At 43.7% G+C, this 25,333-nt stretch overlaps 1 protein-coding gene across 9 annotated transcripts in view; it reads left to right on the top strand.

The window, feature by feature from the left end:
• GAPVD1 (GTPase activating protein and VPS9 domains 1) overlaps window positions 1-25,333 on the top strand; it is a 72,371-nt gene that overhangs the window by 37,824 nt on the left and 9,214 nt on the right. For 2 of the 9 annotated variants that reach the window (XM_038745750.1, XM_038745751.1), the window contains exons 8-24: window positions 3,820-3,949; window positions 6,104-6,229; window positions 7,727-7,900; window positions 9,108-9,248; window positions 11,145-11,279; window positions 11,887-12,006; window positions 14,532-14,609; window positions 15,514-15,887; window positions 18,244-18,331; window positions 19,649-19,729; window positions 21,805-21,927; window positions 22,410-22,539; window positions 22,800-22,909; window positions 23,310-23,469; window positions 23,917-24,104; window positions 24,509-24,722; window positions 25,078-25,150. In XM_038745750.1, the coding sequence (XP_038601678.1) occupies window positions 3,820-3,949; window positions 6,104-6,229; window positions 7,727-7,900; window positions 9,108-9,248; window positions 11,145-11,279; window positions 11,887-12,006; window positions 14,532-14,609; window positions 15,514-15,887; window positions 18,244-18,331; window positions 19,649-19,729; window positions 21,805-21,927; window positions 22,410-22,539; window positions 22,800-22,909; window positions 23,310-23,469; window positions 23,917-24,104; window positions 24,509-24,722; window positions 25,078-25,150 (2,445 nt within the window). Of the gene's footprint in view, window positions 1-3,819; window positions 3,950-6,103; window positions 6,230-7,726; window positions 7,901-9,107; window positions 9,249-11,144; window positions 11,280-11,886; window positions 12,007-14,531; window positions 14,610-15,513; window positions 15,888-18,243; window positions 18,332-19,648; window positions 19,730-21,804; window positions 22,388-22,409; window positions 22,540-22,799; window positions 22,910-23,309; window positions 23,470-23,916; window positions 24,105-24,508; window positions 24,723-25,077; window positions 25,151-25,333 lie in introns of those variants that run through there. The other 7 variants (XM_038745756.1, XM_038745754.1, XM_038745753.1 and 4 more) reach the window with 7 other exon arrangements.

Below are 25,333 nucleotides of genomic sequence, written 5' to 3'. Positions count from 1 at the left end.
CCTATTGCAAAATCTAAGAAAGTTGAAACAATTTGTATCCACCCAACAGTGTTACATCCTTAATGAATGCAACATTAAAAAAAAACTCATGTTTACTACAAGCCCTGTGACTGCCACTGCCTCCTCCACCTGGATGCATACACCATTTCTTTCAATGTCGCATCATGTTCTGTGCTAATAGACACATGTTGAAAGAACCAGTTAATCAGTATATTTAGTGAGCATCTACTGTGGGCAGAACACTTTATTGAGTGATTGCGAGAGCACATTAGAAGTAGGAGACATAATTCCTGCCCTCGTATGTGGGGGAAACAGATGCAAAATAATTTATAGGTAGAAGAGGCGGGGAAAATGGATATGCAGATGATTATGCGCTTCCTGGGGTATGTAAGCCGATATGTTCACCAGTGCTGTAGGAGAATAAGTTTGTTACTGGCACAGGAGTCCTGAGGTGGTGGAGGGTCTTATGATCAGGAGAGAAGAAAGATTAATTGGGGTTGGCCTCCTGGAGGAGATACTGGTTCCTTCCCCTCTGCCTTCAAACATGCCCATGTCTCTCCCATCCTAAAAAAACCCTCTCTTGACCCCACCTCACCTTCTAGTTATCGTCCCATATCCCTCCTACCATTCCTTTCCAAACTCCTTGAACGAGTTGTCTACACGCGCTGCCTAGAATTCCTCAACAACAACTCTCTCCTCGACCCCCTCCAGTCTGGCTTCCGTCCCCTTCATTCCACGGAAACTGCGCTCTCAAAGGTCACCAATGACCTCCTGCTTGCCAAATCCAACGGCTCATACTCTGTCCTAATCCTCCTCGACCTCTCAGCTGCCTTTGACACTGTGGACCACCCCCTTCTCCTCAACACGTTATCTGACCTTGGCTTCACAGACTCCGTCCTCTCCTGGTTCTCCTCTTATCTCTCCGGTCGTTCTTTCTCAGTCTCTTTTGCAGGCTCCTCCTCCCCCTCCCATCCTCTTACTGTGGGGGTTCCCCAAGGTTCAGTGCTTGGTCCCCTTCTGTTCTCAATCTACACTCACTCCCTTGGTGACCTCGTTCGCTCCCACGGCTTCAACTATCATCTCTACGCTGATGACACCCAGATCTACATCTCTGCCCCTGCTCTCTCCCCCTCCCTCCAGGCTCGCATCTCCTCCTGCCTTCAGGACATCTCCATATGGATGTCCGCCCGCCACCTAAAGCTCAACATGTCGAAGACTGAGCTCCTTGTCTTCCCTCCCAAACCTTGTCCTCTCCCTGACTTTCCCATCTCTGTTGACGGCACTACCATCCTTCCCGTCTCACAAGCCCGCAACCTTGGTGTCATCCTCGACTCCGCTCTCTCATTCACCCCTCACATCCAAGCCGTCACCAAAACCTGCCGGTCTCAGCTCCGCAACATTGCCAAGATCCGCCCTTTCCTCTCCATCCAAACCGCTACCCTGCTAATTCAAGCTCTCATCCTATCCCGTCTGGACTACTGCACTAGCCTTCTCTCTGATCTCCCATCCTCGTGTCTCTCTCCACTTCAATCCATACTTCATGCTGCTGCCCGGATTATCTTTGTCCAGAAACGCTCTGGACATATTACTCCCCTCCTCAAAAACCTCCAATGGCTACCGATCAATCTGCGCATCAAGCAGAAACTCCTCACCCTGGGCTTCAAGGCTCTCCATCACCTCGCCCCCTCCTACCTCACCTCCCTTCTCTCCTTCTACTGCCCAGCCCGCACCCTCCGCTCCTCCACCACTAATCTCCTCACTGTACCTCGCTCTCGCCTGTCCCGCCATCGACCCCCGGCCCACGTCATCCCCCGGGCCTGGAATGCCCTCCCTCTGCCCATCCGCCAAGCTAGCTCTCTTCCTCCCTTCAAGGCCCTGCTGAGAGCTCACCTCCTCCAGGAGGCCTTCCCAGACTGAGCCCCTTCTTTCCTCTCCCCCTCGTCCCCCTCTCCATCCTCCCGTCTTACCTCCTTCCCTTCCCCACAGCACCTGTATATATGTATATATGGTTGTACATATTTATTACTCTATTTATCTATTTATTTATTTATTTTACTTGTACATTTCTATCCTACTTATTTTATTTTGTTGGTATGTTTGGTTCTGTTCTCTGTCTCCCCCTTTTAGACTGTGAGCCCACTGTTGGGTAGGGACTGTCTCTATGTGATGCCAATTTGTACTTCCCAAGCGCTTAGTACAGTGCTCTGCACATAGTAAGCGCTCAATAAATACGATTGATTGATTGATTGATTGATTGATATGAAGGGCAGTGAAGATGGGAACAGCTGTGGACTGGTGGATTTGAAGCGGAAGGAAGTTCCAGGCCAAAGGAAGGTTGTGAACAGGGGTTTGGGTGGAAAGACTAGTTCTGTTTTGGACATGCTAAATTTGCGGTTTCAATGGGACATCCAAGAAGAGATGTCGTGAAGGTAGGAGGGAATGTGAAACTGCAGAGAAGAAAAGCCAAAGCTGGAGAGGTAGATTTAGGAATCATCTCTTTGGATATAGTAGTTGAAGCCGTGGGAGCCAGTGAGTTCTCCACTTCATTTTATCATATTTATTGAGTGTACTCTGCGGTGGCTATAGATAGAAAAAGAAAAATGGGGACCTAGAATTGAGCCTTAAAGAGACTCCCACAGTTAGGGGGTGGGAGGGGCAGAGGAGGAGCCAACAAAAGAGACTGAGACAGAGCAGCCAGAAAGATAGAAGGAGATCCATTGTGTAGATCTTTGGATTTGCTAAGAAGGGGTGGACTTCGGAGAGGGTAGTTTCCATGGAGTGAAGTGGATGGAAGCCCAAGATTGCAGAGTGTCAAGGACAGAATTGGACAGGAAATGAAGGCAGCGGGTGGAAACAACCCGCTTGAGGAGTTTGGAAAGGAGTGGCAGGAGGGAGATGAGGCGATAACTAGGCTAGGCGGTACTTGGGCTCGTTTGAAAGCGATGGGGTAGTAGCCATCGAGCTGAAGGTGGCTGAAGACAGCTGTCAGAGGTGGAAGAAGGGAGTGGGCAGAAGTTTTCATATGGTGCAAAGGGATTTAAACACTTTTAAATAAATGTAAGTGCCAAAGCACCTTCTCCAGGAGATTCACTGACTCTTCCAACAATGTGTCCTAGCCTGTTTGTGCAGTATTATTTCTGTGGATTTCTGTGCGTGCTGTGGGCCTCTTGTGGAGTGGATGGGCTGAGCTATAGACAGGGAAATCTGGGACAGTGAGTTCAAATTCCACACCCACCTCTCTCAGGCTGTTTGACTGTGATCAAGTTACTTAATCCCTTCTTCAAGTTGAAGCGAGTGCCATAAAGCTGAGTCACAGAGCTTGTTCTGAGAAAGAACTAATAAAGCCACAGAGGAAGCCCTACTGTAAGCATTATAAAATGAACTTCTCAGAAGCCCAATGGACTAGATACAGATGTAAGCCTGAGTACACTAGAAAAACACCCTTTTCGGCTGGATAGAAACTTGAGTTGTGTGGTTCTGACACCCCAGTGGAGACTTGTTTGTCCTCTTTACCTTAGAACAAATCTCTTCATGTTTAAATTGTATTGCTGAGGTAAGAGGATTATAAACTTCTTCATATTAATAAATGGTGGAGGGAGCCTGTTGGTATTTTGGAAAACCTATTTTTCTAGGGAGAGGGGCTATTAAATCTTATGGCCTTTAGCAGCCTGTTTAATAAGAAAAGTCCTGGCAAGACGTTTAAAAGCAATTAATCCCATAGTCAAAACCAGTATAAATGTTAGGTATGTGGGGATTTGTTGTTCGTTTATCCCTTCAGAAAAATCCCACTCTTCGCTCAGTCCTCATTTCCTCTTCCAGGTGTTAAACATGCAACTGGCAGATGGAAGTCAAGGCGATGTCCCTGTTGATGAGACCAAACTCCACGGTAAACCTGATAAAACCTTGCGCTTTTCCCTCTGCAGTGATAATCTGGAAGGAATATCTGAAGGTGAAGGGTTACTTTATTCAGGGAGTTATGTGATTTAAATAAACTTTCCTTTGGAACTGTATCAGTGGGGAGCCAAATGAGGGTTCCCACTTTCCGTTTTAAGCGGGATGATTAATTGGGGAGAGGGCCTGCGGGGGGTGGGGTAGGGGTATCAATCAATCAATCAATCATATTTATTGAGTGCTTACTATGTGCAGAGCACTGTACTAAGCGCTTGGGAAGTACAAATTGGCAACATAGGGGGAAGTAGGGGAAGGGGAGACAGGAATAGGAAGAAAAAGGTACACACTGGTGTTTCTCTTCTTCCTCCACTGCTACTTTTTGGTCCTTGCTGTTTGCTGGTGGCTTAGTTGAGGGCAGCATTGGACTTTCCGGGAATACTTGGTTAAGAAGCATCTCATTCTTCCATTCCTACTCCAGATTCCCATGAGGAGGAGCTATCTGCCCTCCAGGGATCCACTGGAAGGTGCCGTGGTGGATGTACCATGATGAGCTGCCCAAATACTGCTTAGCTGTATAGTCTTTGGACTGCGGTTGCTTTGAAAGTGGCCCGGTACCATAACCGCGGTCCCTTATCCAAGGGACTGGGCCCTGGCTGGGTGCTCTCCCCTCCCCGTTCCCAAACCACCCAAGTTGGGGATAAAGGCCTTTGTGTTGGGGCAGGGACTTCTGCCCTTTCCCAGCCCTGGTGAAAACCAGAATAATGGCAGCAGTCTCCTCTTCGGTTGCCACTACCACTTAATCAGGCCAGGCCAGAGCCGTATCCCCTTCCCTGGCTATCCCTGGCGGCTTGGGCTTAGCGAGCCTTCTCTCAGTGATGCTGCTGATGCTGTGGTGCAGGCAAGCTGTTTCTGCCCGCGTAGGGCAAAAGGCGAGCCACCATCTCTGCTCCACCTCCAGCCCCATTCTGGCTTCGAAGGGCAGAACGAGCTCGCCCAAAAAGCTGTGGGTGAGGAGCAGGTGGCCTCACCCCGACAGGGTCAGAGCCATGGTTATGGCCCTCACCTCCTGGGTGCTTTAGGTACCAGAATTTGTGATGAAAGATGGTTCAATTTATCCCTTGAAGCCATAAACTTTTAGACTTTGAGCCCACTGTTGGGTAGGGACTGTCTCTGTATGTTGCCAAATTGTACTTCCCAAGCGCTTAGTACAGTGCTCTGCACACAGTAAGCGCTCAATAAACACGATTGATGATGATGATAAACACATGGCAGCAAAGATTCAGTTCTTGACAGAAAGTTGGTTTTGTGAGGGACTTAGAATATCCTGAAGATATGTATATATGTTTGTACATATTTATTACTCTTTATTTATTTTACTTGTACATATCTATTCTATTTATTTTATTTTGTTAGTATGTTTGGTTTTGTTCTCTGTCTCCCCCTTTTAGACTGTGAGCCCACTGTTGGGTAGGGACTGTCTCTATATGTTGCCAACTTGTACTTCCCAAGCGCTTAGTACAGTGCTCTGCACACAGTAAGCGCTCAATAAATGTGATTGATTGATTGAAGAGAGGAAATTAGAAAAATGGCCTGCTTCAATGAAGCCTAAGGATCTGTGGCGTATTTCTTGAAAGAGTATTTAATCATTTAAATTACCAGGCGTTCTGTGTCCACAATCAGTCTATCAAAATAGTTGCTTGGAATTATTGATATGAAAATGGAAAAACAGTTCGTCTTGTGTTATTTCAGTTATATAAATTTAAACTTTGGAGATTTGGCTTTCCCAAATCTAGTATCTGGACCAGAATTAAGCCCAAGTAGTTGTTGGCACACTGACCTGTTTCTTGAATTGGACAGCTAATGCAAGTACTTGGATATAAGCAATTTAAGTTGTCCTGATTTGCCCTACATCTCTTCTACAATACCGCATCCTCTCCCCTGCACCTCGGGTTCAGTGGCACCCCACGAACGCACAGATCAATTTTAAGACAAGGATTTAATTGTTCCATCTTCTAGAAAATTAAGATTTTGCTGTTTAATTCTCTCTTCCCAGAAGAATTTTGAAATGACTTGTTTTCCATTTCAAATAAAGATCCTAATTTTAAAGTAAGTGTAATGTCAATGGTAATTTCTGGTCACCAAAGTGTGAACAGTTTTGGGTAGTAACTTATCTCTCAGAGCGAATCATTAAATAAGAAAATGATTTTAATAGGGCCATCAAATCGCTCCAATTCTGTGTCCTCTTTGGATTTGGAAGGAGAGTCTGTATCAGAACTTGGAGCAGGACCTTCAGGCAGCAATGGAGTTGAGGCTCTCCAGTTGTTAGAACACGAACAAGGTAGGACAAAATTCTCTGCTCATGGTAGTGGTGACATAAACTAGTTTCCTTTTGGATTTTATTTGACGGTGTGGATGTTCCAAATACTGATTTAGTCTGTGACGGTGCTAGATTAAGTCTCTCGATTATGCCATTTCCTTAATTGTCCTTTTTCCTCCTAATAATAATAATAATGATGGCATTTGTTAAGCACTTACTATGTGCAAAGTGCTGTTCTAAGCCCCGGGGTGGATACAAGATAATCAGGCTGTCCCACGTGGGGCTCACAGTCTTCATCCCCATTTTACAGTTGAGGCAACTGGGGCACAGAGAAGTGAAGTGACTTGCCCAAAGTCACACAGCTGACAAGCGGCGGAGCTGGGATTAGAACCCACGACCTCTGACTCCCAAGCCTGGGCTCTTTCCCTTGAGCCACACTGCTTCTCTATATTCATTTTCACACTAGTTGATTGGATAGTAATAATAATGATGGTAGTTGTTAAGCACTTACTATGTGCAAAGCACTGTTCTAAGCTCTGGGGGGATACAAGGTGATTAGGTTGTCCCATGTGGGGCTCACAGTCTTAATCCCCATTGTACAGATGAGGTATCTGAAGCCCAGAGAAGTTAAGTGACTTGCCCAAAGTCACACAGCAGACAGGTGGCGGAGTCGGAATTCGAACCCATGACCTCTGACTCTGAAGCCCGTACTCTTTCCACGGAGCCACGCTGCTTCTCTGAGTTCAATGTAAAAGTTTAGCTAGTTTAAAAGATGCATTTCTTTGAAAGAGAAATGCTTCTTATTTTAGTAAAACATGTATTTTGCAGCTCGAAGTGCTACGATTAAATTCCATGGAATTGATGGGAGAAAAATTTAGTTCACGCTGTCATCTATGCCACTCCTTACGGATGGGTTGCTTTAGGGGCTCCAGTTTGGTGTATTGAAGTCTCATTTTGGTCTACCATTGGCTGATGTAGGAAAAAGTTACATATATCTCACCTTTTGTTGAATTTTGAGTGCTTTTTCTTCTTAGACTAGTGTATTGATTGATTGTACTCATTTTTAAAAGAACTGTAGGATATAGTTTGATATTGTTTTTCTTAATAAGATTAAATTCTCTTCAGATGATTTGACAATTTCTTTCAGAAATGGCTTATTTTCAAGTACTCGAAAAATGGGTTTAAAAGACAGGCGATCACTTTGGTATCTGTCTCTAGATGCCTGGAGGACCCATCCCTATAGAATTTAAAAGCTGACCTGCTAGAAGGTAAAGCAAATCTCTGTCCCGGTGCGCTCAGACGTGCTCTCCCCAAGGGCTTTAGTAGGCTAGCCCTCTTATCCAATGGATTTTCAATAAGATAATGGTCATTCGCGAATTACTTAGATTTTTACCTGCTTAAATGGCATTTTCCCCAGTGTGCTAGGGGAGAAGTCCACAGTTCTGTTTATCTCAGTTTTGTGAGGAAAAGCAAGTCCCCTTTTCAGAAAAAAAAAAACCGACTTTAATTTTAATACAGCAACAACACAGGATAACTTGGATGATAAACTCCGGAAATTTGAAATTCGGGATATGATGGGGCTGACGGATGATAGGGACATATCAGAAACCGTCAGTGAGACCTGGAGTACAGACGTCCTTGGCAGTGATTTTGATCCAAACATTGATGAAGACCGATTGCAAGAAATTGCAGGTAACTGGTCACGTATTTGGTAAGCTTTTATTTAGGCATATGTATTTACGCACTTTCCAACCTGTGCACATGTGTGCTTCCTTAAAAATGCCGTTTGCACCCTAGCAGGCACAAAATGGGAATACCCTATTTTACCTCTGCCTGGCTAGCCATGCTCTTTGAGCATGAATATTTTTGGATTTTTAGAGCATTTTCCTTTATTAATAATTGCAAAGCGACTGGACACTTAAAAAATATAGGCAGTGCTTCCACTGCTCATATTTCATTCTAAAAGAGACAGTCTAACCCTTTGACTGACAATTTCTTTGTGGCCATTTGCTCTTTAGGTGTGGAAACTATTCTGAGCCTATGCTTTAGCAAATAACCTCGTTGAGAGCAAAGTCCACTTTAGGTCGCAAATGAATCCTTCCAGAATTTCAGAGTAACGTATGTAAATCATACATTGGATCGAAAGGGCTAGCTCATCTCCAAAAGATGAATAATTTGCACTCGGGATGTAGTTTAATTATCATTGGGTTAGACCTCTCACGTAATGTATGCTGCAAACAAGTGTTGGAAAAATTTTGGCAGAATTGCTCTTCTTTTATCCTTAGTTAAGAAAAGCCTCTTGAAGATGAGGGCTTCAGCAACAATAAGCTAAAATGCTTGGTCCTTTTTTTGTCTTTGCAAATGGTGTAAATAGATTTCTTAATTAGTTTTGCATTATTTTGTTCTAGACCCCTATTATTATTCTTGACACTGAAGTAAACCTATGGAACAGTAAGCTGTTTATGCAGTTGAATGAATGCTGTAGAGGAGATGTGTATTTTACTGCAAATACACTTTATTGCTCTGTGTACTCCTTCAAGGCTAATGTACCAAGGTAAAACTCCATTGGCCAGTATCACTAAAATATCAGTCTCTTAATTCGAACTTTTGGAATCTGGAATATTCTGTCACCTGCATCGGCTCTTGTAATGAGGGAAATAGCAGGAAAGGGGCGGAAGCTCGTTGAAATATCTTGAACAAATGAAGCTTGTGTGCTCTTAGGTTAGGCAGGCATGAAAAGGAGTGATCAGAGGACTAGCATCCAGTTGTGTTTTTGTTAATGGAACTGGTGGAAAGGGTAGGCTAAAGGATTGCGTTAGACTCGTGGCAAAGGTCTCTCCTTTACTGGTCTTTCAACTGGGAACTTGCGTTAACCTTTTGCTCCCCACTGGTTGTGCAGGTGCAGCCGCAGAGAACATGTTAGGCAGTTTGCTGTGCCTTCCGGGTTCAGGATCAGTGCTTCTTGATCCCTGCACAGGCTCTACCATATCAGAAACAACCAGCGAAGCTTGGAGTGTAGAGGTATTGCCAAGTGATTCAGGTTAGTATCATCATACTGCTTCCCTTTTCATGTGCATCCAAATGATGTTTCCCTTTTACATCGCCCATTGTAAGTACAGTGGAGGAAAGCAAGTAAAGAGCACCGTTTGGCTCTCTCATAATAAAAATTGTAAGTAATCAGTTCGTTTCCTTCAGTCAGTAATATTGAGCGCCTTTGGTGCGCTAAGCATTTGAGAGAGAAGACTTCAAATCAGTCAGTGTGCAGAACAGTGTACTAAGCACTTGGGAATGTATTAGTGTTAGACTGAATCTTTCAGGAGTATTGAGCACCTACAGTGTGAAGAGCGATTGAGAGAGTACAGCAGAGCTTGTATCAGTCAATCATAGTGCCTGCAGTGTGCTAAGCATTTGGGAAACTACAACGTACAATCCATCAGTAGTACCTATTGAGCACCTACAGTGGGTTGAACATTGTACTAAGCACTTGGGAGCAGTCAGTGGAATTAGTAGCCTTAACCTCAAGGACTATGCAGTCTAGTGGGGATGCCCTCTTTAAGATGAAACAAAGGGTTGGGACTAAGGTGGCAGATTTTTTCTGATCCCTTGACTGGCTTTGAATTTTTTGGAAGCAATTCTTATCGGCATGTTTATGTTCAGTTTGGAAGAACGATCTTTGTAGCTCTTAATATTATGGGTAGAAATCATCAAAGGTCGTGAGAATCTTCTGTCAGGAGCGATGGATGAGCCTCACACCCAAGAGACTTCAAGACTGAGAATCTGTGCGGAGGAATGTTTCCAGTGTCAGTGACTTGGGCAGTGCTAGTTGCAGTTGCTTGTCCCCCCCCCCCGTTGATGTTCCCACTGGAGCACAGCACTTCGTGCAGCATGTGCGCAGTCTTTGTGTTCGACAGCTAAAGGCAGAAATGAGACTAGAGCCCCGATCTCATTGTCAGAGAGCTAAAAATACAGCACGATCGGGGGCTCTGCTCTTGTTTGTTTTCTTCACTGAGGGAACCCACCCTTTGAAGCTCTTCAGTCCATTTTGGAAAGTCTTTGAAAACAAATTAGGAACCCCAGGAATAAGGGCTCTAGTCTAGTTTCAAAGTTAGTGTTTGTAAGTATTTGAGCATTTTTTCAGAACCTAAACGCAGTCCCCTTATCAATAATAATTGTGGTGTTTAAGTGCTTACCATGGGCCAAACTCTGTACAAGAAGCAGCATGGTCTGGTGGGAAGAACATGGGCTTGGGAGTCAAAGGACCTGGGTTCTAATTTTCGCTCTGCCGTTTGTCTGCTGGGTGACCTTGGGCAAGTCATTTAACTTCTTTGTGCCCTCATCTGCCGAATGGAGATTCCATACCTGTTCTCCTTCTAGACCGTGAGCCCGCTGTTGGGTAGGGACCATCTCTGTATGTTGCTAACTTGTACTTCCCAAGCGCTTAGTACAGTGCTCTGCACACAGTAAGCGCTCAATAAATACGATTGAACATTGAAATTCTTCCTCCTACTTATGCTGCAAGTCCCATGTGGGACCTGATTATCTTATAACTGTGCTTAGCACAGTTCTTGGCACTTAGTAAGTGCTTAACAAATACCACAATTATTACTATTATCATTATTATTATTATTATTGCTAAGTGCTGATAAATAGACGACACACCATCCCTGTCCCACATCGGGCTCTCAGTCCTTTAGGTCTCACAAAGAGTCATCCACTTGTATTAGGTAAGCCGGTAACCATGAGAAGGTAAATGAACCAAAAATGTACCCTTCCATTTAATTCTGGAACAATGAACTCAAATGTTAGTGCTTTAGAATACTGTTCAGAAATCTATTTACACTGGTGCAGTAAATACCTTAGCCACTGCTGGACATTTTCATGTGAGCCACCGCAGTTAAAGCTCTGGGAAGCTCATGACTCCTAATGTCTGTTTTAGAGGCCCCAGACTTAAAGCAGGAAGAAAGACTACAGGAACTGGAGAGCTGCTCTGGTCTGGGCAGTACATCTGATGATACGGATGTGAGGGAGGCCAGTTCCCGCCCCAGTACGCCAGGCCTCAGTGTGGTGTCGGGTATGTTTCTCAGAAGAAAGGAGTATTTGAAGGACGCCTCTCTGTACACTCCCCCTCCTTTCCCGTCCTCTCCCCCCATTTTTTCAAATCAACATTTCCCATAGTGTTAAGTTAATATATTTGACTTGGACTGGATCGTGATTACCAAGGCATAATTTGCTCCCCTTTTTAATCTTGCCAACCAGATTCCCTCAAGGCCACTATATCCGATCACTAGGTCTTAGAGTGTGAGCTTAAAGTTGAGCGGCCTCCTCTAGGTCCTTTGCACGTAGATCAATCAGTAGGATTACTGCGCACTTACTATGTGTAGAGCACTGTGCTAAGTGCTTGGGAGAGTTCAGTGTAATAGAGTTGGTAGACTCATTCCCTGCCTACAATGACCGAACAGTCTAGAGGGGATTTGGGATTCCGATTCTCTCCCTTTTTACCAGTATCCTAACCCTCTTTGGTAACCCCAGCATTCCAGTTTAATGCCACTTGGGTTATGTAGATTGAAATAGGTGTGTTCCATATGTAGACAGTGCCTTCCCTGTGTAATAGCTCGATAAGTAAGAGAATGCTTAAAGTGTTCTCCCGTCTTAAATATCTTCCCCTTGTGTTTTGTCAGGCATCAGCGCAACATCTGAAGATATCCCCAATAAGACGGAGGACATCAGATCCGAGTGCAGCTCTGACTTTGGAGGCAAAGATTCTGTTACTAGTCCAGATATGGACGAAGTGACCCATGGTAAAGATGATAGAAAAGCAAGGATAGAGTGAAAATCTCATCTTTATCGCTTATTTGCCTCAAATTGGTATTTACCCAAGGTTTTGAATGCTGGGCTAGTTTGGGGTTATGAGGCTATGGAGGATAATGGGTGAAAACTAGAAATGTGGTTGATTGTTCTGTATGTTGTTTCACCTTCGCTCCCTTGCCACCTCATAGCATAGTGGATAGAGCACAGATCTGAGAGTCAGAAGGCTAGAATACCAGCTCTGCCACTTGTCTGTTGTGCGGCCACAGGCAAGTCACTTCACTTTTTGTGCCTCAGTGCCCTCATCTGCAGAATGGAGATTAAGGCTTTGAGCCCCATGCAGATCAAGGGACTGTGTCTAACCCGATTTACTTGTATCCACCCCACCGCTTAGTATAGGGCCTGGCACGTAGTAAGCACCTAAAACAGACCACAGTTGCCATTATTATTAGTGTTACATGTCTCCATTTAGTATGGAATGGTGGGGAATCAAGCTCATAATGGTTTACCCCATAACTACTGAGAAGTGAGAGGGTAAGACGTAGGGTGGCCTAGTGGAAAGAGCCTGGCCTGAAAATCAGAGAACCTGAGTTCTAATCCCAGCTCCACCATTTATCTTCTGTGCGACTGTGCGCAAGTCACTTAACTTATCTGTGCCTCAGTTCCCTCATCTGCAAAAATGGGGACTCAATACCTATTCTCCCTTCTACTTACACTGTGAGCCCCATGTGGAATCTGATTATCATGCGTCTACCCCAGTGCTTAGTACAGATGGTGCTGGGCACATTGTAAGCACTTAACAATACCCAATTATTATTTCTGAAACAGTAGGAAGAGCAGAGGTACAGCCGAGAATAACAAGAGTTGAGAAAGGTGGATAAGAGTACATAGTAGAATACTTAAATCGGTATGTACGGAAGTGCTCTGAGTCACTGTAAGTAAATGTTGAGGTGACAAGATATGACCTTGGGAGGAGGAAAATAGGGAACGTCTCTTTGAGAAGGTGGAATTTCTGAAGGACTTTAAAACTGGGAAGAGTTGTTGCCTGGCAGGATTTGAAGAGGGAGGGAATTCCAGGCAGGAGAACAGGGGTCCACAGGGTGCTGGTAGTAGTAAATGTGAGAGTGAGGCACAATAAGAAGGTTTACCTAGCAGGATCGGAAAGTGCAGACTGTAATGTAGCAGGTGAAGAGAGGAGATACGTGAAAAGGAGAGAGCCAAGTGGAGAGCCTTGAAGCCAGTGGTTTTTGATGTAGAAGAAAATGGGTAACTCTTGGAGGCTTTTGAGAAGGGAAAAAAACATGTCTTAAATGATATTTTTAAAAGATATTGTGGGCCACAGAGCACAGTAGAGACTGAAGAGGGGAAAGGTCGGAAGCAGGTTGAACGGTCAGGGGAGACTAGTCAGGAAATAATAACTTGTGACTTTTGTTTTAGTAGACCTTTTTTTTCAGTGAGAATCAAGATGTTCTACAGGCTGTATATTTGAATGAGTATTATTTCTCTTTACACTGCCTTCAGTTTTGTGCGGAGTTTCACTGGAAAAAAAATCCTCTTCCACCTCCACCCTGAAAGAAAATAATCCTGGCTGCAAAAATGATGTTAAATATTTACTCTAGACTGTAATAATACTACTGACCTAGCTCTGGGGTAGATACGAGATAATCAGGTCAGACATAGTTCCGACCCCACAAGGGGCTCATGCTCTCAATTGTAGGGAGAATAGCCATTTTACAGATGGGGAAATTGAGGCACAGATAAATTAAGCTACTTTAAGTCACACTGCAGGGAAATGGCAGAGCTGACTCCCAGGCCTGATCTCTTTGAATTAGGCTGTACTACTTCCCAATGTTTTCTCTTCTCTTTGAAGTATTAAAAAAAAGTTAAATGTGTTTTTTTGTAAATATTTGTGAATATCCTTGGAGAGAGATTAATTTTCCATATCGTTGGGAGGGCTGTGCCAGTTACACTTTTTTTCCACAGTTTAAGGTGGGATTCAACCGAAGTGCTCAGTTTGAACAAGACTTCTGGTGAGAGAAGCTAGAGGGTTCTGTTTAAGGTTGGACCTAAATATTAAGACTATTTATATTAAGATATGGACTTGAAAAATAAAACTTTCAATGATTAAAATGGGCCTCCAGAAGAGACATGACTACAAAGCCTGTGCTCTTTCCACTGAGCCACACTGCTTCTCTAAGCCACTTAGAGAAGGCTCTATTTATTTTATTTTGTTAGTATGTTTGGTTTTGTTCTCTGTCTCCCCCTTTTAAACTGTGAGCCCACTGTTGGGTAGGGACTGTCTCTATATGTTGCCAACTTGTACTTCCCAAGCGCTTAGTACAGTGCTCTGCACACAGTAAGCGCTCAATAAATACGATTGATGATGATGACATGCACTAAAACTTTTACTACATCTCTATGAAATACTGCCAAAAAGGTCTCGGAAATCAGGAAATACAAATCCAGGCAGCTCTGAGGGACACTGACTGCTGACTTGATTTTCCGCATTGTTTTTCAGGAGCCCACCAACTGACTTCTCCCCCTTCTCAGACAGACTCTCTTCTTGCGATGTTTGACCCATTGGCTCCACATGAAGGTAAATGATTAAAAACAAGTCCCTGATTTACAAGAAGAAGAAATCCAAATGAACTGAGCCCCTGTGCTCCCTGTTTTGTTGTTGTAGTAGTAGTAGGAGAATTAGTATTTATTGACTGAACACTTTGTGTACTATATTAAATACAGACTGAAGTAACACTTTTCCTTCCCACAAGGAGTGTACAGTCTAACTTGGGAGGCCAACATAAAAATATTTATAGTAGTCAAAATAAACAGTTGGATCTGCAGCTGAATTATTTTTAATACCCTTAAATCAGCTCATACGTGCTAGAGTTGATTTGTGGGTTTATAGTTTTCAGGGTGCTGGGAAATTACTTGAAGGAGCTTGTTGGCAGAGGTGGGATTTTAGGCGGGGGCTTTGAATGTGAGGAGAGCTGTGGTATGTCAAATTTGGGAAGGGAGGAGTTCCAGAGTTGGGAGAATGGTGTGAGCAAAGGGATGGAAGGGGGAGAGAAGAGAGTGAGGTTGGTTGGCTTTGGAGAAATGAAGAGAGTTAATTGGGGAATAGCAGGCGGAGAGAGTAAAAAGATAAGGTGAGACAAGTTGGTGGAGAGGCTTGAAGCTGATTGGGAAGAGTTTTTCTTTGTTGCGGAGAGACACAGGGAGCTAGTGTGGGGTTTTGAGGAGAGGAGATGATGTGTGAAACAACAACTAATACAGTTTATAGGCAGGAGAAGCTGGAGGCAGGGAGGCCAGTGAGGAGTCTGATGCAGTAGTCCAGCCGAGGTATGTTCAGGGCGATAGCAATTTGGGTGGAGAGGAAGGGTCAGATCCAGGAGGTATTTTGTCAGCTGGGTTTGGTTATGGGCAGGAGAAGAAAAAACAGATGTCAGTTTTAGTGCTGCTGATGAATTGTCATATTGTTTAATGTTTCTTTTTTCAAGCAGCTTCTGCTGTTGTGAGGCCAAAAGTGCACTATGCCAGACCATCACATCCACCACCAGACCCTCCGATTCTAGAGGGAGCAGTGGGAGGGAATGAAGCCAGGTTGCCCAGCTTTGGTTCCCACGTCTTAATGTCAATGGATTCTGAGACATTTAAGCAGAGGCACTCCTACCCTGAGAGGCTAGTCCGCAGCAGGAGCTCAGACATAGCATCCTCGGTCAGGAGGCCCATGAGTGATCCTAGTTGGAATCGACGTCCTGGTAATGAAGAAAGAGAGCTTCCCCCTCCAGCTACCACCATTGGAGCCTCGTCTTTGGTGACCGCACCTCATTCGTCATCCTCCTCTCCAAGCAAAGATTCCTCCAAAGGAGAGGTGAGGAGTGGCCCAGGTGAAGTGGGAGGGATCGGGGGGTGAAACTCCCACTAGGAAGCTCCATTTGGAGGAAAATTAGCTTGTTGGGTCACTGTGTTGGACTTAGGATTCACGGATCCAAAAGGCCCCAAGCCTTTGGGACTGGATGATCCTGTTCAAAACTGAATCCAAAGCTTAGGTAACATTCTTTCCTCGTTTTCTTAAAAAATGGAATTTGTTAAATGCTTACTATGTGCTGAACACTATACTAAGCTTGGGATATTCATTCATTTAATCGTATTGAGTGCTTACTGTGTGCTAAGCACTTGGAAAGTACAATTTGGCGACAAATAGGGGCAATCCCCGCCCAACAACGGACTCACAATCTAGGAGGGGGGAGACAGACCACAAAACAAAACAAGTAGACAGGCATCAATAGCATCAATATAAATAGAATTATAGATATATGCACATCTATTAATAAAAAACGGAATAATAAATAGGTACACAAGTGCTGTGGGGTGGGGAGGAGGGTAGAGAAGAGGGAGGGAGTCGGGGTGATGGGGAGGGGAGGAGGAGCAGAGGAAAAGGGGGGCTCAGTCTGGGGTAGATGCAGGCCAATCAGGTTGATACAGTCCTTGTCCTACATGGGGCTCACAGTTTTAATCCCCGTTTTACAGGTGAGGTAACTGAGGCCCAGAGAAGTGAAGTGACTTGCCCAGGGTCACACAGCAGACAAGTGGTGGAACTGGGGTTGGAACCCAGGTCTTTCTGACCCCCAGGCCCGAGCTCTAATAGGCTATGCCGCTTCCTGCTGTCTGACCCCAATCCAGGCTAAATAGGAAGGGCAAGGGAGAAACTAAATGCATATTTACAGGTCCTTGATAGTTTTGGTTTCCTTTCCTCTTGCCTGTGCTCCCAACCTCTTGAGTCAGCTATGTATCCAGCCTCAGCCATCTAGCAGCCATTTATGTTGCCAGTTTGTACTTCCCAAGCGCTTAGTACAGTGCTCTGCACACAGTAAGCGCTCAATAAATGATTGATTGATTTAAAGAGCGACTGTTAAGTGTCAGTTTTGCAGTGCAAACTAAAAAAGAAAAAAAATTGGGTTGTAGTTGAATGAGAGTTTGATTTTTGTTTTCTTCAGTGCCCTTTGGTCTTGGACAAGGTAAGGTTGGGGGCCCAAAATCTGGAAAAATGGAACCCAAAATTAGCAACCCCTTCAAATTGGCAGTATCATTAGGTAATTGCGTCCTCTTGCCCTTAAAATCAGCTCTTTAGAAAAAGCAGAACTGTTGGGCAGCTAGGGTGATTGCTCCGCGTTGCGTGAATTTTAGGCAGCTCACTGAAACTCCAGGGGAGCTTCTGATGCTACCAGGGGAAGCATCATGGCATAGTGGATAGAGCACAGCCTTGGGAGTCAGAAGGTTGTGGGTTCTAATCCTGACTCCACCACTTGTCTGCTGTATGACTTGAGGCATGTTACTTCACTTCTCTGTGCCTCTGTTTCCTCATCTGTAAAATAGGGACTGAGACTGTGAGCCCCATGTGGGACAGGGGCTGTTTCCAACCTGATGTGCTTGTATCCACCCCAGCGCTTAGGACAGTGCTAGCACACAGTAAGTGCTAAACAAATGCCAGAAATATTATTATTATTGTGATTAATAAGTCTCCAGGCTTTTGAAACTCTCAGGTGTAGAACAGCTCCAAAAGCATGCAAGTGGGAACTAGTTAAGACGCTTTAGTTCATCACTGGGCATGGTCTAGCCCCAGAAATATGAGCCTTGGAACTTTAAGCCCTCTTTACTTTAGCTATTGCGATGGAGGGAAGGTACTCAATCTCAAAACCTTGCCCGATTACCAACTAGCAGCCTATTTTACCACTACCCCTCCCCACAGCACTTGCGTATATTTGTGCGTATTTATTACTCTATTTTATTAATGATGTGTGTATAGCTATAATTCTGTTTATTCTGATGGTATTGACACCTGTCTACTTGTTTAGTTGTCTGTCTCCCCCTTCTAGACTGTGAGCCAGTTTTTGGTAGGGACTGTCTCTATACGTTGCCAGTTTGTACTTCCCAAGTGCTTAGTGCGGTGCTCTGCTCACAGTAAGCGCTCAATAAATACGATTGAATGAATGAACGTCACATTATCATAGTTCTTTTCATGATACAGCTGTAATCCCAAATGAAGTTTTGCTCAGATTTCTCATGAAAACTGGGATCCTTTCTCATTGTGAGATAGAGCACTGTTGCTGTGCTTTGGGAGCACCTCAGTGCTGATTTTAGCATTCCTGCAGTTTGCCAAAATCATCCGGTTCTGACGATCTACAGTGCAGACCGAAAAAAACAAAAACGTGGTCTTCTTTCTGCAGGCTGAAGAAAGAAAAGATAGTGATGATGAGAAATCTGACAGGAACAGACCTTGGTGGAGAAAGCGTTTTGTTTCCGCCATGCCTAAAGGTAATTTTACAAAGTTTTAATACCATCATTTAATACGCCAGACATGAGTTGGTCATTTTCAGTTCCCCAGCATATATGGGGAATCCTCTGTGGCTCTTGCGATGGTTCCTTAACTGAAGTTTTGGGATAGGATGTTCAAAACAGTATGTATTCTATGAGTTGCTATACGAGGAATTCAGTTGAAACGAGTGTTAATGGCTTGATCATTCATTGTGAACCTAAGGGAGTTTGTCAAGGATGCTTAAATGATCAAATAATGCCCAATGCTTTGCAAATTGGGTACTTTAGGCATAGAAATATTGATTTGAAAGGCTTGGAATCGAGCCAGAAATTACAATTCCATAATGCACTTGTGTGGAGCCAATTTAGTCTCCTCACCTCAATGACTATTAATATATTTTAATACAATTTAATGTACAAGAAGCAGCGTGGCTCAGTGGAAAGAGTGCGGGCTTGGGAGTCAGAGGTCGTGGGTTCTAATCCTGGCTCCGCCACTTATCAGCTGTGTGACTTTGGGCAAGTCACTTTACTTCTCTGTGCCTCAGTTACCTCATCTGGAAAATGGGGATTAAGACTGCGAGCCCCGTGTGGGACAACCTGATTACTTTATCTCTCCCCCGGTGCTTAGAACAGTGCTTGGCACATAGTAAGCATTTAACAAATACCAAAATTGGCGTTATTATTATGTTTTTTACCATGTCAACATTAGTGGGAGTTCACTATGAAAGAACTTGCTCACAACTAGACCGTATCCGTCCCCTTGGATTTTTTGTGAACAGCTTGGCATTGTGCCGGAGGGCAGGTGGAGTGGTAGTAATGGTACTGATTCCTGAAGGGGAAAACAGGGTCAGGTTTAGAAGCGGTTGCCTCTTCCCTGTTTTCATGTGACTCAAGAGTTGTGGGCCTGTCCGGCGGGCGTAAGTTTGGCAAGTGACCCTTGTCATTCCAATATGAGGGCCACTTGCCTTCGTTTTTGAGGCAAGAGCTGTGTAAGGGCTTTGAAATGAGGTGTTTTCTTGGAAGAGATAAATGGGCATAATTGATCCATCCAGAACCAAGTGGACTCCCTGGTAAATCATCCCGTCATTTGAAAGATGATCTCAACAATAGATGATGATGTCCAGGGCATTTTAAATGAACTCCGAGAGCAACTTTGAGAGCTTTCATGTGCCGCCTTTTTTTTTTTTTAGCAATTCAATTTTTAAACCTCCTTTCACTTAGAAGTGTGGGCACACCAATAGCTCCAAAATGACAACTGTCTTCCGAGAACAGTGTAGTATTTTATATGTCACAATACTGACTTTATTTAATTTCCAGCTCCAATACCATTTAGAAAGAAAGAAAAACAAGAAAAAGACAAAGATGATCTGGGGCCTGACAGATTCTCAACACTTACAGGTTTGTAGACCCACGGACTTCCTGGATCTTTCATTCCCAGAGTCCATATTCCATAACACTTTTTCTTGGGTGCCATAAATGTTGCCTTTATAGAAAAGTGTGTATGTGTGTAAAATGATGATGGGGACTAAATCTCCTTCATAACTTCATATCGTCACACAGAAGATTCCATTGGATTTCGTTAAAATGATCTCATTGTAGGCCATCACCACCATTATCATCATCAATTCCAATTGATAAGTGACTTCCCTCAACAGAACCTTTACATAGCTAGGCACAGATTATGCAGTGCTGAAGAACACACACATCATCGTCTGAGAAAACTGCTGAGGAAAAGGCAGGCAGCCTCTTTGGCCCATCGGTTTGAGGTCTTTAATTAACCTTGATACTGGAATTCTCCAATTATTTCCAATCGTAGTTTTCTCTCTTAATACTCTGGATTACCGTGTAACTCTGCCTCCCCAAGTTGCTTGCTTTTGTAGCTACTAATGTTTTTCTGTTCAAGCTCACTCAAAATCCATGACTCTTGATTTTAATTTTTCTTTAACTTGCAAAATAGGCACCAGTTCTTTATTACTGACCTAATATGGTAAGGTTTTAGCGGACTTTCCACTTGAAGAGTGCCAGCACTCAGTTTACTAGGATAGATTGCGGAAAATATAACCAAAACTTGGGAGTTTATCTTATTCACCATTTCCTTCTCCGTAGTCTCCGGTTGGGGTTAACTGGGATGGTTTTACAGGAAGAAAAGCCTCTTGATGGAGAGTATATTCACTCAGTTGTGCCACAAGGCGTGTTTTCAGTATGCATTTTGGCTAGAATGCAGTTAAGGAACCAAGGCACGTTTTTCTGACAATGTGAGCCTGTTTAGGCTCGGTGTGCCACGTGACTGAAGAAACCACTTGTATGCAAGGGTGGGGGCCCGCGTGCTCACGTGGGCGGCGTCGGGATGGGTGAGTACTACAGCACAAGTCATCCTTAATGCTAGGTTTTGCAAGATTGCAACCCTCGCGTGTTAGGAGAACTGGGTGTCATGTCCAATCCTGAGTTTTCAGCTAGCCATATTCCTTCTGGTAACTAGAGACTTTAAGAGGAGCTACCTTCCATTCTTTTTCATTTCTTAATCTCCCGTCCTCGGATGATTTTAAATGAGGATACTTATCCAAAGCAAACGGGTATTTCTTTTTACTCCCCGATACGAAGCTCATCAGGCAGTATGTGGATGTTTCGGGGAACTCCTTTGCCCAGATCCCTCTCAGGAGTTTGTGTTGGGAGCTGCTGAGCTCAGCCCTCTGCCCGATTAATGCCTGATGGCTCTTGCCGTTCAGCATCAGGGAGTAAGAGCATTCTTGAACTGCTTATTTTACAGGGTGGTAGCTTGGGTAAATAGCATGGCCTCTAGGTTGTGATAAGGTGTGTTCTTTTGTGCATACAAGGTGTGATCAGAGCATTCCCTAAGCATCTCTAGATAACTAGGGGGTCATAGCATGCACAAATATGCCCTATTGCAACAGCTGCATGGTTTCATTTGGCTGGAATATCGAGTTAGTTCATTGCTCTGCACACAGTGAGTGCTCAGTAAATACTATTGGTTGATATAATCGCTGCTTTTCAAAAATTACGTGTAAACGCTACATTTTTAAGACCGGATGGAGGAAGGATTTGTTTCTCGTGTCTGAACGCTTTACCTTTTTTCCCCCTTCAGCTGGAGATATCTATGAATAAATGAAGTCTACGAGTAGAACTGCATTTTGTTGAAAAATTACTCGGGGTTTAACTGCTCAGAAACATGCCTCACCCACTAAAATCTACCTAGGACTCGAACACTAGTCTCGTAATGTTAGCGATGATGAGAAAATGGAGCTGTTCATCCTCAGACTCCAAAGCAAGATTCTGATGAAATGGGGATGAGGAGATAATTGCATGGTGCTTCTTAACATTGAAATCTGTGCTCTTTTTAAGATTGATCTCTAATTGGCCCTTAGGATTACCATGTTCCCAATATCAAACTAACATTTAAGCCGATGTATGTTGAAGGGAGCTAATTCCTGTGAATGGTCTCCTTTCCTTCCCAGATGATCCTAACCCGCGACTCAGTGCACAGGCTCAAATGGCTGAGGATATTCTGGACAAGTATAGGAATGCCATAAAACGAACTAGTCCTAGTGAAGGAGCAGGGGTAAACTATGAAAATGCAGGTAAGACCTATGAGAGGTTTGACAATGTGACTGCCACATGGAAAGAGCTGAGAAGTGGAGATCACCTTTGCAGCAGGACCGACTGAAGATGAGAGAGAAAACACTGGCTTGAAAGCCTGCATTTTTAGAAGAATGATAGTGTTACCATCGGGTTGAGAACCCTCTACAATAGTTAACAGGAATGAGTTGGCCCTGAAATCGAAAAAAAAAGACACACGCACAAAACTCATAGTATATGTAATGACATTGTTTTAAAATCAAAGTAACTGCGTTTCTTCCAAGTACTGTAAGTTATATGTTGAACATTTTTAAATTATTTTGAATGAAAATGTAAGCTTAAGTTCTGTTTTCACATCAGTTTTGTCCAGCGAGCCTCAAATTTTTAGTACAAAGCGCAGTTCTCTTTTGTCAACCCAGAATTATCTTCTTGTGTCAAATGGACTCAGAAATTGAAAAGTCTGTGGCAATGGGCTTTGTTTCAGAGGCCATCTGTGATGGCGAAAGTGTGCACGACTCTCCGCGGGATGAAGCTCTGCAGAACATCTCAGCTGATGATCTCCCAGATTCAGCAAGTCAGGTGGCACAGCCACAGGATTCCGCTTTCTCTTATAGGTACGTCAAGGCCAGAGGTGTATTTACTTCAAAAGTCAAGAAATGCTGGCTCAAGGCACCAAAGTTATAAAAAGAAAAAAGAACGTAGAAATATCAGTAGCTTTCGGGCAGTTGGTCCAAAAAGAGAAGCATTTCAGGTGAAGGAAAAGTTTAACTCCATGTTTGGATCCTATGTGGATGAACTCCAATCAGTATTCGTAAAAGATGAATTTCTGTGAAATGGGAAGCTAATCTAAAATTTGTTTCTACCCCCTTTTCAGGGATGCCAAGAAGAAACTGAGGCTTGCTCTTTGCTCAGCGGATTCTATTGCATTTCCACTGCTGACCCATTCAACAAGGAATGGTCTACCAGATCACACAGATCCTGAAGGTAAATAGCATCCTGTCATTGATCTAATGGTGTGATTTTTCTCAGTCAATAATCAGTCGTATTTACTGAGCACTTACTGTGATAAGAGCACTTTACTGAGCATTTGGAAGAATCCAGTGTAACAGTTGGTAGACATGTTTCCTGCCCACAACGAGCTTACAGTCTAGAGGGGGAGAAAGACAACATAAATATAAATAAATTACGGATATATACATAATGATTTAATGCCATCCCAGCCCTCATCCAGAGCATTCTGCAGAACTCTCTGTAATATGCCAGAGCAAATTCATTACATCTGAGAGATGCAGGTTGCACTGATATTGAAACTGCCTTGGTTGTCCGGGTCATGGACTATCCTTACTGGGGATATTTACTTACTGGGGTTTTTCTTTTTGGTTAGACAACGAGATTGTGTGCTTCCTCAAAGTTCAGATAGCTGAAGCAATTAACCTACAGGATAAGAACCTGATGGCTCAACTTCAAGAAACAATGCGTTGTGTGGGACGCTTTGATAACAGGACATGTCGAAAACTGCTGGCTTCTATTGCTGAGGACTACAGGTAATTTCTTCCCCTGTAAAGTCTGCAACGTTTCAGAGCCAGGTCTTTTCTCGGTGTCCTTCATTTCAGAAATAAACCAATTTTTGGTTTGCAGTTATTGGCCATGTTCATTTGGGAACAAGCCACAAGTGTTCACACCTGAAATTTGGATCTAAGAATGCAAATATTACCAACTTTATCCCTGGAGAAACACAAGTCGCCCTACCCCATGGTAATAAGGCCAGGGATGGATTTGTTTAGCAAAGGCCCAGCAGAGGAGAAAATGTCAGTATTTTGGCTGGGAAAATGGGAGCTGGAGAGAGCCTGATCTTAAAAAGAGAATATTATGTTAATTCAGCAGTTATTATTTTTCCACCAGAATTATCTAAGGATAGCTGATAATAGTAGTGCCCTTCACCGTACCCTGACTCTTCCAAATCTCTTCTAAATCAGCCTTTCACCTTTCAGGAAAAGGGCTCCGTATATCGCTTACTTAACTCGATGTCGCCAAGGGCTTCAGACGACGCAGGCTCACCTGGAAAGATTGCTGCAGAGGGTTTTGCGAGATAAAGAGGTGGCCAACAGATACTTCACCACAGTCTGTGTGAGGTTATTGCTGGAAAGCAAAGAGAAGAAGATTAGAGAATTCATTCAAGGTATTAATATTTTGGAATTAATTCCATAGTGCCAGCAGGAGAGGTGGGTTTTTGGAGCAAGAGTACCTGAGAACAACTCATTTAACAGTTTAAATTATTTTATGGACTCTCGTCTTGAGAGAATATTTTTATATCTTAGATTGCACCTCAGCAAAATACAGAAGAGGATTAGTGTTCAAATAAGCAAAAATTCCGGAGCTCACTAATAAATTGCTTCTTGAATTTGTTCATATTTTTCTTCTGCTCCTAATTACTGCAACCCCCGCCTCACTGTGCTATCTAAAAGCCCTAAAGGGCTGCAGTCAATGTTCGTGCCTCTTCAGCCATATTATCTTTAGAATTTCAAGGTATGAAAGGGTGTCCATGATTTTTTGTTTGAGTGTTTGACTATCTCGTATGTGTAGACTTTCAGAAACTCACAGCAGCGGATGATAAAACTGCCCAAGTGGAAGACTTTCTGCAATTTTTGTATGGGGCCATGGCCCAGGATGTCATCTGGCAAAATGCCAGTGAAGATCAACTTCAGGACGCCCAACTTGCGATTGAGCGCAGTGTGATGAATCGCATCTTTAAGCTTGCCTTCTACCCTAATCAAGATGGGGATACCCTGCGTGACCAGTGAGTACCAGTGAGCAGATAATCAAGTTTCTCTTCTTACGTTGGGGAGTGTTATCGAGGAGAGGGTGGCAACAGACGTTCTTACTTCCGATAAATGAAATTTAGTGTGGGCCACACAGTTTGTATATCTCTCTCCACTTGGAGTGTTTTTCAGAGTTTCACGTGTCGTCAGAAAAGCGAGCCTCCTTAAACTCAAGACCCTGCTTATCAGAGGTTTTAAAAAGTAGTCTGTATTGCAGTTATTTCAGTCCGCGTTTTGTTTCTCCTGCCTGGATAGAAGCTATGTGAAATCCCAGTTTATTGGGGAATATTTATTTCAGCGCTCCTTTAACATAGTCTAATATTTGGTTCACAGGGTCCTTCACGAACACATCCAGAGGTTGTCTAAAGTGGTTTCAGCCAATCACAGAGCACTTCAGATACCTGAGGTAACCATGCCTAGACTAAAATCTCCATTAGCCTTGAATTATCCTCTCTTAAAGGAATGACACGTACTCTACGTGAGCCGTTTGCATCAGCGAATCAATTTTGTAATTCCTAGACTTTCCCTGATCACCGAAAACTTTGGGTAGCTTTTTTCAATGCATAGGTCCCACTGCCAAAATGGAAGC

The sequence above is a fragment of the Tachyglossus aculeatus genome, chromosome 4 (genome assembly GCF_015852505.1).
Source record: "Tachyglossus aculeatus isolate mTacAcu1 chromosome 4, mTacAcu1.pri, whole genome shotgun sequence".
Taxonomy (NCBI): domain Eukaryota; kingdom Metazoa; phylum Chordata; class Mammalia; order Monotremata; family Tachyglossidae; genus Tachyglossus; species Tachyglossus aculeatus.
This window is presented reverse-complemented; position numbering and strand designations above follow the sequence as displayed.